The sequence below is a fragment of the Lycorma delicatula genome, chromosome 2 (assembly GCF_047948215.1).
Source record: "Lycorma delicatula isolate Av1 chromosome 2, ASM4794821v1, whole genome shotgun sequence".
Classification (NCBI taxonomy): Eukaryota; Metazoa; Arthropoda; class Insecta; order Hemiptera; family Fulgoridae; genus Lycorma; species Lycorma delicatula.
Window position 1 is genome coordinate 197782437 of NC_134456.1, and position 12606 is coordinate 197795042.

The following is a 12606-nucleotide window of genomic DNA, read 5'->3' on the forward strand; positions in this document are numbered from 1 at the left end:
CCTGATAAGCCACAAAGAGTTCACTTTGTAACAACCATATTAATACTTCACTTCTGCTGATGAAAACTACCCGCAGCACATTTTATTTTCTGAAGAAGTAACATTTTATGTTTGTAAAGTTCTGAATCACAATAATTGTTGCGTGTGGGATTCAGAAAATCCACTTGAATTGGTGGAATTTTCTGCAACTGAATGAAAGTGAATGTCTATTGTGATATACATAATCAAATTTTTGGAAAACACAGATATATGTTTTTCAATTCTCTCTAATCAAACAATAAAATGGTCTTGTGTAAATCACTTAAAATTAATTTATTAAAAAGAAAAGCAATAAAATATGGCTTAATTTACTTGAAAAATGTTAACGATTCAAAGAAAAATGTTATTTTCTTTTTAACCAATACTGCACTTCAGTGACGCAAACATAAATACAAACTTTAATGACTGATTCAACCAAACCAAGGAATTATGTGTGCTTTTTCTATCTCCTCTACAGCCCAATGACCGATGCCATTTGTTCTTTGTTATGGGTCAGAAAGGATTACAAAACAGAAGAAAAGTTATCTGAACGGAGCACTCACAAATATTGCTACATGCTGGAAATTGTGACAAACTTTGCAGTTTTTTACCCCCTCAAACTCCACTTATTATTATAACTTATAGCCTGTATTTGATCACCAATGTTATAGTAAAATCATCTTAATAAATTCAGTTTAGTTTTGTGATATTAGTTCTATATATATTTGCAAACAAAATAAAACTATCACTATTAGCTCACTACTACACAAATAACACTGAATAGGATCTGGAAATAACAATGGGAACGTTGTTTAGAAGAGAAGCTTCCTATGAAAATTGACCATGTCTATTACACTGACTGACATGATTTTTATAACATTAATGAAAACAGTCATTTTGTGTTTCATTTTACTAGTTATTAAAATATTTATTCACAGAAATGTCCTACTAGTCCCATTCCCAAGTACCTGTTAACCTGTTTTGAATTACATGAAATTGTTTACAACTGGCTTTACTGGGTACTCCCATCATAATGTAAAAGCCTTTAAAGACTCTAATAGTTTCTTTAAAGTTTCATTTGATTCTGTCTCACATTCTGTGTCTTTTAGTGACTGTTATATTCTATATAAAATGGCAAGTTCTAGTCACGGATGTTGCAAAAATCCAGTGGATAAGTTTTGTTATAAGTGGAAAACTTACTTTACAGTCACAGGCTAGATCTATATCCCAGGAAATCAAAAAAGCCTACTTTTTATATTTTAAGGGCCAAATTGGAGTTCAAGATAAACATTTGGCTCCTCATGTTTGCTATGTAAGTTGTCACATAAATTTAATACAATGGATGCAGGGCAAGAAAATTCTATGCCATTTGTAGTTCTTAGAGTGTGGAAAGAACCTTCTGACTACGCAAGTGATTACTACTTCTGCATTTAAAACAGAGGGCTATTCAAAAAAGGAAAATGGCAAAACTAAGTATCCAAATTTCCTTTCAGCACTAAGACCCATTCCTCACAGCCTGGAATTACCAGTGCCAAGAGTGCCTTTTTTAAACTTTGACAAAGTTACAATTCTCAACGATTCGTATTCTTCATCAGGATCTGATTTGCAATTTCATGAGACCACTAGCAGTTATCCTATGTTTTTACCAAACAACAGTGGGCCTCATTTAATAATTCAAAACAAATCAGATGATTTGGTGTGTGATCTGGGTTCATCAAAACAGAAAGCTAGCTGATGGAACCTGTTAGATAAAAACACAAGTATTTCACTTCATCGAAAACGGAATAAACATTTTCAAGTTTTTATAAAATGGAAGGATCGCAATGTGTCAGATACAATATTGATGATTTAATGAATGAAATATGGAACACATACCTTCTGAGAGGCATATTTCATACATTAATCTAAATACGCCACAAAAGCAGTCTTGCTTCATAATGGAAATGGAAAACCATTTATTCCTTTAGCTCATTCTGTGACAATGAAAGAGAACAATGATAACTTGGCTATCATACTAAATGAAGTTAAATATGAACAGTATGAGTGGGATATTTGTGGAGATTAAAAGTGAAATATATTGCTAGGGCTTAAAGGGGGTTTTACAGCATACTGTTGATTTTTATGCCTATGGAACAGTCGAGCAACACAAAAACATTTCATTAAAAATTAATTGGCCCCATAGAACTCATAGAACTTCTGAATCAGGTACTTCAAATATAATGTATGCTGCCCTTGCTGAGAGAAAAAAAGGTGCTTCTTCCTCATCTCCATATTATGCTTGGACTAATGAAAAACTTTGTTAAAGCTATAGACAAAGAAGGTAATGGTTCAAGTACTTAAATCAGATATTCTCCAAGTTAAGTAATGCAAAACTAAAAGAAGGCATCTTTATTAGACCTCAAATAAGCAAACTTTTAAGTGATCCTCTTTTTAAAATAAAATTAAATGACAAAGAACTGGCAGCTTGGATCTGTTTTTTAAGTGTAATGAATGGATTTCCGGGTAATAAAAATGATGAGAACTATAAAACCCTCACAGATGAACTCTTTTAAGCCTATAAATTACTGGATGTTGCTTGTCCTTAAAAATGCACTCATTTGAATTTTTTAAGGGAAAAAAATGAAACATTTTGACACAGTATGATATCTTTATGTAGCATTTTATATTTTGTATTGCATGTGGTCCTTAATAAAATATCTTTAATTAGATTTAACATGTTTTAGATGTATTTTTTATTCAATATACATTACACAGCAAAAATATTTCGTCTTCTGTATTTAGCCAAAACCCCATCCTCGTAATCATATAGTTTTGCATATAATTTTTGAATTTAGGACCACAAAATACATTAAATACAGCTACTTCATCAATATTACTTAAAAAAAACAGTTTAAATTTGTTGACTAGTGTTATCAAGGATTTGATGAGCTCTGGCATCTATGCCTTTCTTTAAATGTATTTAATCATTATTTACTGCATCTTGTTTAAATAATGTTCATAATGTTTGAAAAAGCTGTTAATCCCCAATTTCTTTCTTTTCTTTTTAATCACTGTTCTACACACATACACTTTCCACTTACAAAATTTCTTTATAATTGTTCAAAATACACTAATATTCCATTTTAACAAACAGGTGTAAAACTCCACAGGCTTAAATATAACAAACACTAAAAGTTATTATAAGTTCAACATCAGTTAATTTTTTAAAAAAAGTTATCAAGAATAAAATTTACATGAAAGTCAAGGCTCTAGAGGTGCAATTTATTATTTTGTTTTTTATTACCCACGAGGTATATTCAAAAAAATATATAAATAAAATGTAAATCAGATAAATAAATACACATTAAATTTTCAAAAATAAATGTAAAAAGAGCAAAACAATGAATTATACAAGTTGAACACATGGTGTTCAACTCAAAACTATGAAGAAAGAAGATAATAACTAAGTCACTGCACAACAGAGTATTTAATCAGTAAAACAGTATATTAACACCACCAAATAATCAAATGAAGGCAAGAACAAATACTACACAAGGTAGCAATTTTGTCGTCTTGCTCTATTAAGTTATTTTTTTCTTTGTCAAGACAACGTAATTCTGTACACATCAAAATTGTAATTGTGAAGGCACATTAAGTGTACATAAAATAGTAAGTTGTACTGTTAAGGGTGTTTAGCATTTTTAAAACTTTTATGTTACTTTTCTTACAAGCACTTTCAAAGTTACGCCACCACTTTTTCATAAGAGAAAAATCAATTATAAGAAATTATTAAAACCCTAATCAATTTTTTAAATTTAAAAGCTTATCTGTTGTTATGTATTAAAACTAAAATATTCAATTATAATCTAGTGTAACTGAAATGAATATCTCCATTCTCTTTCAAAATTTAAAATACTAAAATTGTTTTTAGTAACTTTATTCAGAGATTTTGAATGAACAGTAACCATGCAGAAGTTCTGACAAGACAAAACAACCATAACAAAGTTCTAGATCAATTGATATGACTCACAATTTATTTAAAAAAACACAAAACTATTCTCAAGAGTTAAGTATCCCATTCATTATAAAAAAATAATGAGGAAGGAGTTAAGTGGTTTCCTAACATCTTCTTCGCAGAGTTGAATATACTGTTACAATTCAGCATGTCAAACTCATCAAAAGGCAGGCAATATTCAGCATTACAAGTGCCGAAGTTAATAGCTCTTCAACCATACGTTCTTTATATGTAACATAGCCATAATAAAGGGTTTGATAAAATAATATAAAGCAACAAATTATACCTTTGTAACATGAAATAATACATTATATACACTCAACTCACTAAGAAAACAGAGTATTTATAATGTGAAATAGTAGTCAAATTACAAATACAATTACATATGTGTACAAAAAATATTTTATAGTTTCATTAACATTCTTTGTACCAGATGTAATATTTTTACATAACAAATGTAAAAGTAACTTTGTTTTTTTTTTTAAATAATCAGATTTAGAGGATATTAGGGTTAATTAAGGTTTAATTTAAAACTGATAGAATATACCCTTTTGCAGGCAGGATGCTTGACTTACAGTATTGAAGCCAACTTGTTCTGTTCCACGTAACATTCAGTTCATGTTACATCCACCAGATAGTGTATTGTATACTGAAGCTGACTGTTAGTCACAGAATAAACCAATGCTGTCCCAGTCATGACTACATAACAGTATTTTTCAAAACTACATAACAGTATTTTTCAAAACTACATATTTAAAAATAGTATTTATAAATTACTAAATCTGCTTTAATTATTTTTACAAAATTGTAAAAAATACATTATTACATTTAGTTTTCCAAGCATTTGGCACTATTGGTGTTAATATAATTTATGTAAAATAATATTACCACTTACCAGCAATTTTTAATGTATCAAGAGGGCTTTCAGAGTCACTTCTCCATCATCAGGGATTATATGAAGTTATTAATTTAATATGCATATATATGTTTTTATGTTTAATTATAATTAAATTGAATTTAAAATTGTTATGTTCATAATAGTAGATTGTCAAAAAATAAAATAAGCATATGTTAATAAAAAATGTAACGTCACGTCTGTAAAAGGTTTAATACTATTACGAGCTATGAAATGAAATATTACCAACCTACTAATCAATAATTATTGTATAATTTGTTTATATAGAATGTCATTATCAAATTAAATATATATGATTTTTTTCAAATATGCTGGTTTTATAAAAATTGTTTATATGTGTATTCTAATATTTTAATAAACTCGTTAGGATTATATAATTATGTACAGTTTCTAAAATGTGTGTCTCTATTGGACATAAAATTTAATGAAAATTTTATTGCTAATAAAAACGTTATGAATAAATATAGAAAGTCAACAAAGTAAGACACTATATATAATACATTTCAAATCTTTTATCCTTGGAGTCAAAAAATGGCAACCTTTAACTCACTAATTTACAGAGCAATAAAATACTTACAATAATGTAAAATTAAATAATGAAATAAATAACAGGTTTAAATAATGGATATGATTCTAAATTAATAAATAAATTATATACCAGAATAAAAAATAAAATATACATAAAGGACAAAATAAGACTAACGAATAACAATACAATAAATAAATAAATGAATATGCTAAAATCAAATACAATATAAATTATAATAAATTTAATAAAATATTTAAAACATTTAAATTAAAAATAGCATATACAACAAATAATAAAATACATAAATAATGAAGAACCTTCTATAACAATAAATCATAACTTACAAAAAACAAGGAGTGTATAGTCTCAAGTACGAAAACTGTAACTTAAGATTTATCAGAAGGGCAAATTGTTCATTTTCTATAAGAATTAAAAAACACATTAATTGTATAATTAATAGTAATAAAGAAAGATCTAGTTTTGCTAGAAACATTTTAGAAACTGGACATAATTATAACCCTAACAAATTTATTGAAATATTAGAATACACTAACAATTATTATAAAACCAGCATATTAAAAAAAATTCATTTATATTTGAAAAATAATAAATTAATGAATGAACAAGTCAAATTTGATAATGACATCCTATATAAACACTATACAATAATTATTGATTAGTAGGTTGGTACTATTTCATTTCATAGCTCGTAATAGTTGTAAACATTTAAGGACATGATGTTACATTTTTATTAACGTATAACTTATTTTATTATTTGACCATTGACTATTATGAACATAAAAACTTTAAATTCAATTTAGTTATAATTATATATGAATATTAAATTAATAACTTCACATAATCCCTGATGATGAAGTGACTCCGAAGTGCTCAGATACTTACATTAAAAATTATTAGTGAGTGGAAATATTATTTTATATACATTATCTTATGTTTACCATTAAGTAAGAATGCATTAAAAGTTCATAACTATTAAAAACAGCTGAACCAACTCAACTATTCAGTTTTTTAATAAATTTTTAACCTCTAGTATTTCTATATTTCCAGGAATGCAATAGAATAGAGAGGAACCTACTTTAATGATAGAACTGTACCTTGCTTAATGGAAGATTTAAGTCGTTTGGCACTTTCTCCAAGTTCATTTTCTTCAGCCTCTCTCTTTTCACGATAGCTAGCAATAGCTCGAGTAACAGCACCTTCAGTACGCAGTCTTGGAGGAGGAGGCCGAGCCTGTGAATTGCGTAGTTTAATTGTTGTTCTTAAAGCTGGTCTTGAATTTGTTGAACTGGCTGCCACTGTAGGAGGACTGCCCCAGTCAACAGGAGCTGTTTTATTTGCTCCTTTACTTTCTCCCCAAATAGGTTCGAAGTGTTTAAGCTGAAAGTAGATTATCAACCCATTAAGAAAACATCAATACTACATTTACAGTTATGAACAATCATCAATCAAATCTTTATTAATCAGAATTTGTTAATTTCTTAAGAATGTCAGCCACATAAAATGACTAACTGCCAATATTGAATCAAGAGTACAGTGGGAGATTTATCATCAATGCAGAGTATTTAGTAACATTCATTTAAATAATGTAAAACTTATAGATAATTTCCTTACTATACAACTAATCCTAAGAAAAAACTGACACACACACACACACACAAATTTTTTTTCAACATTTTAAAATTGTTAAAAAAATTTAACCAACCTTTTTTTAAACATCAGTTAAAAAATTTCTTTTATCCAATAATTTAAATTTCTTTAGTTTTATAAAAGAGCTTTTAACATTTATTTTTATAGTAATTAAATGAGTTGAAAATTTAACAAGCTGAAAATCAACAATGCGAATTTGAGAGTGATTTAACTAAATGAAAACTTACTATCAAAGATGTAGGATATCTCAATACATCATAAAACACAATTACAATGTAATTTCTCTTTGTAATTTACGACACTAAATTCCTGTTTAAAATAATATATTGCAGCTTGGCAAAGCATGAGTAACAGACATATTATGTCACACATGCAAACAAACACTTTTTACACATTTTAACCTTTTCCCATCACAATGATCTGTGGTTGATTAGCGCTCCGCGAAAATATGTTGGTATCTGATTGCCTCCCTTCATAGTCTTATACTACCCTCTTGTGAAAAAAATTTCAAAAAATTACAGTATATTAAAGAGATTTAACAGATTTTGACAAAAAAAAACCATTGCGATTGGATATTTTTTATGCCTGTAACAAAAAAAAAATTGAAACCGTACAAAAATTACGATAATTTAATTGCAGAATTTTTTTGCACATTTCTACCGCGTTTTTTATTGGCGAATTTTTTTTTTTTTGCTTTTTGTTTATGAAACATAGTTTGCTGATTTTAAAAATAATACTTTCAAGCAAATCGGTTGAAAATTGGGCAAAATATGATGAAAAACCCATGTCATAAATCACAGATTAGTAACATATGTTACTATATAAGTGAACTGTACTTATAAGTGAACGTAGATTCAGAAACGTTTTATAAAAATTCCCACCACTCAAAAGGCTATTCAGATTGAAAAAAAAAAAACATTTTTACTGTATACTCTTAGTCATTACGAATCGATATGTGTTACATGTTTACCGATATCATTTGTCAGAAAAGATATTTATAGATAAATACGTCACTTTTACTCGAGGTCTAACGAGTAAAAGTGACGTATTTATGACCACAAATTCCTTCTTTTTTTTGTGTGCCGTATATCATAATTTATTATGTGTTTCAATACATCCATATGTTGCTAGTAAGATAAGCTACTTTTGTAAATAATAAATAAATCCGTAACCCTCATAGCAATTATAATACACAAGTCACGCACAAGCACATTTCTGAGAAAAAAATGGTCATATTCTTTCTAGACTAAATAAAACATTTTACAACGTATAAACGTCATTCAAATTGTGTAATAAAACTGATTCCTTTGTGAATACAAAACAAAATAACAGACTTAGATGCCATATAAAATGATTTTATAACAGCGTTTTAAAACTGACGCCGTACATAGCCAGTTTAATGGCTACATGATCTGAAAAGGTTAAGGATAGCATATCAAACAACAGATATTATAATAAATATAAATTCCAAATATACAATCGGATCAATTATAAGGTATTGGTGGAATTACAACTGCAGAATGAAAGTGGGCAACTGTAAAGCAGCATACAAATGAAAAAAATAAGACATATGATAAATCCACCCACCAGTTGAGATCTGGAATTAAATTTAAGTTCAGTTTAAAACTTCTACACAAAGCACAATTCTGCAGTTGAGTGCATTCCTTAAGGAACCTACGCTAGCTTATTCTCAGCCAAAAAATTGCTTCCTTCCAATTGCTGAAGAGCACCTATCTGTTTAGCAACTATTAGAGGAGAAGAATGTTGTTAACAACATTTGAATTTCAATGCAAAATCACTGACCAATTATGTGTTACTCTAATCCTATGAAAAATATGTTAATTTCCCAAGGAATTAGCAACAAGAGATATACACTGAATAAAAAAGAGCCTTAATCACTCCTTTGCATGTGTTTATTTTCTCATTTTGTTGTCCTCTATACTGTGTTCAGCAAAACATCTATACCGCAGCATGTGCAATTGTGTTAGTGTAGGAATGTACCAGATGATTCAATTTGTTAATCTTCACCAGTACTTATAATACTTTATTGTTGATCAAGTTTTTGTCAACAGTGATATAACTGCGATGTAATTAATCTGTAAATAACTCAATTTTGCCAGCGTCAAATGAAAACATCAAATAATAAAATGAATCATTCTTAGCATTATTAACTGTTATTTATTTATACATGTCAGTATTTGTATGGGACAATTTATTACAGTGCCATGCAGTCTGTTTACAACAGGACAGCTCTAAAAGTGAAACGAGTACTCATTCTAATAGTAATCATTCCTTTACAAATTACAAATGTTCAAAGATTTTTAATTTTTAATTATTTCTTTTAATTAATTATTCCCCTAATCCAATAATTTTGTGTTCATAAATTTATATTTACATTGTTTTTTTTTTATTATACTACTTTTAATTTTTTTTTACCTATTCTGAAGAAACAGAATTCTCTTTGAATGTGCTAAATTCCAATAAGAAAATCAAGAAGTATTAATTATTTTAAGAAAATAATTATATTCCGCTGTTAAAATGCAATTTGCTTAATTGTTTATAAACACTGAATTTCAAATAAATATACATATAAAGTATAATAAAAAAAATAATTTTAATTTTTACCAAAAAGGATTTATTTATTCTTCTATATTGATATGGTTCCCTTCAGAATAGTCCCAAAGAGATCCAACACACTTATGCCACTATTTCCTCCATTCCACAAAATAATAGTGGAAATGGTATATCTTTACGTTCACTAATCAATTTTTCCGTTATTTTATCTGTTGTTAGAAATCATTTTCCTTTATGAGAAGTCCCAAGGCAAAACAGAACCTTTAATGGGCCAGAATTTGGTATCTGCCGTAGCCATCCAGTTACCCTATCACTTTGTGCGAAGAGTGAGTTTCACATAATTAACAAAGTCAGATGCAGTAACATGGGAAGTGAAGGATGGTTGATTACGTGCCTCTTTACCAGCAGAATCTGCACGTTCATTACCCAAAATCCCCACGTGGTTAGGAATCCAGCAGAAAATCACTTGTGTGTTGCGATGGTTCAACTCGGCGATCCACTGTAAATGTCGGTAACAACATGATGTCTGAAATAATGTTTTTCTAAGGCTTGGAGAGCACTACACAACTCGCTACAAATAAGGATACGATGGTATTTAGGATTAATGATATTCAAAGCCTTATTTATAGTATACAGTTTAGCAGTAAAGACACTCGTAATACCAGGTAGACCAAACATACAGATTTGGCCATTAACAATAAACGTGCAGCCAATCGCATCATTCTGTTTTGATCACCTGTATATACCACTGCATCCAGGTTTGCCTTGAAAAGAATATGGTGAAACATTTGCTGAAAGAAAATAGGTGGTTGTTGGTTCTTTATTGTATTTCGTGAGTTCAAACATAAATGTATGTGGGTGATTGTCCACGGAGGATATAAACATGGATAAATAGGAAAAACAGTTGGCGCGGCCACATTCATAGGGCCTGGTTTCATCAATCCCAAAGTGATGGCTCACCGCAGTCAACAAGGATGCTAATGACAGGGCTTGATCTAAAGGCGCCAGTAGCAAGCCAAAGGAAAGCACAATATACAGGATCTAGCAACTTAAGCACTATATTACACGCTGAAGAGTAGGCGACACAACCATAATCCAAATGGAAACGAACCAAGGAATAGTAAAAGCGCAACATACACGAGTGATCAGCACCCCAATTGGAATTGCTAAGGACCCGCAGCATATTTAAAAGTCTGGATCACCTCGTTTTCAATTCTTTGATGTGTTTGACCCTAAAAATCTGATAGAAGAAGAGATAGTAATTAGCTCTCTACTGAGAAAGCCTTGCGGAATAAAGGGGTTCCACAGGCGAGAAAAAACTACACATCTTGTCTTCTCAGGTGAAAATGTGAAACCGGTAACCTTGGACCAAGCTTCAAGGTGAGTTACAGTGTTCTGTAGCAGTCTCTCTGCCGTAGCTGTTGAACAAGACGCCAACATATATAGCAAAATCATCAACAAACAAAGAATATGAAACAGGTGTCTGCACACATTTAGTAATACTGTTGATGGCTATAGAAAATAAGGTGGCACTTAATACACTTCCTTGAGGCACTCCATTCTCTAAGACAATGCTACTCGGGAGAGAATCTCCAACACGAACACAGAAACTTCAGTCATTTTAAAAAACCCTTAAGAAGAAAAGCCAGCATATTCCCTTGGACTCCCCATTTTTTGAGAATGCATAGAATATCATGCCACCAGGCCATGTCAAACACCTTGCTGATATCAAAGAGGATAGCGACGAGGCGCTGACATAATAGGAAAGCGTGTTGAATAACTGTCTCCAATGACACTAAATGGTCAGTGAAAAACCAGGACTGTCCTTGTCGGAAACCACACTGTTTTGGAGACAAAAGGTCATGTCTCTCCAAGTACCATGCAAGTCTGCAGTTCACCATTCTCTCCATTACTTTGCATAAGACGCTAGTCAAGGAGAGAGGGCAGTAGCTTGAGGGGTTTGATTTGTTCTTAACGGGTTTAAGAATCGGTATGACAACGGCTTCAGACCAGATGGGTAGAGGAAGACATGTGCAGAGAACAAATCATTATGAATGCTCAATAGACATTGTAACGCCGAATGAGAAAGGTGTGACAGCAAACAGAGACAATGTTAAGTTCAGTGGAGGTGCAACAGAGCATTTAATCCACCATTGTTGAACGATAATATTTCCATATATATCTTGCACCTCTGAAATTCATTACTATATGATAACGTGAGACACCGAGCGGAAAGAATTCACTAAGGTATTAGCCACTGCTGATGATGTGAGGACTTCTCCTTCATGAAGAACCTCGAGAACAGATTGAAATGGTGATCCGCAAATTGCATCAATCTTTTTTCACACAGTAAACAAGGGAGTAGTGCATGAGATGGTGTCCACATATTTCCTCCATGACTTCCTCCTAGAGTCCAAAAATAACCTACAACACACAGCTCTACCTTTATGATACAAATCTAGATTCTCATTCATGGGTCTGCGGTTAAATTTTTGTAGCGCCTGTCATCATGTGATAATAGCGGTTTTGCAAACATCAATTCAACAAGGAATAGAAGGACATCTAGGGTTTCCCGATGTTTATGGGATATACCTTTTAGCAGCCTCAAGCATCACGAATGTAAAAGAGGAGAGCTGATTGAGGATGCCCGCACCACCGTCATACTGTGATGGGAAGGCGTCATGGTAACCGTTCCAATCCGCCTTTTTAACAACCCATCTCTGTGGCCTTCTCAACACCTCTCAGTTGACATTAAAAGTAATAATAATTGGTCTATAATGACTGCTGTGAAAGTCATCACAAACCAACCAATTAAGACAAGGGAATAAATTCGGCGAGCACATGGAAAGGTCGATGATGGATAATGTACCAGATAAGGACATGAATGTGTGTGACCCATCATTCAGT

At 30.8% G+C, this 12606-nt stretch overlaps 1 protein-coding gene across 2 annotated transcripts in view; it reads right to left on the reverse strand.

Moving 5' to 3' along the window:
* Window positions 1–12606, reverse strand: part of Asx (transcriptional regulator additional sex combs) — a 75195-nt gene that overhangs the window by 39534 nt on the left and 23055 nt on the right. For both annotated transcript variants that reach the window (XM_075356956.1, XM_075356957.1), the window contains exon 6: window positions 6573–6855. In XM_075356956.1, coding sequence (XP_075213071.1) covers window positions 6573–6855 — 283 coding nt within the window. The remainder of the gene's footprint in view (window positions 1–6572; window positions 6856–12606) is intronic.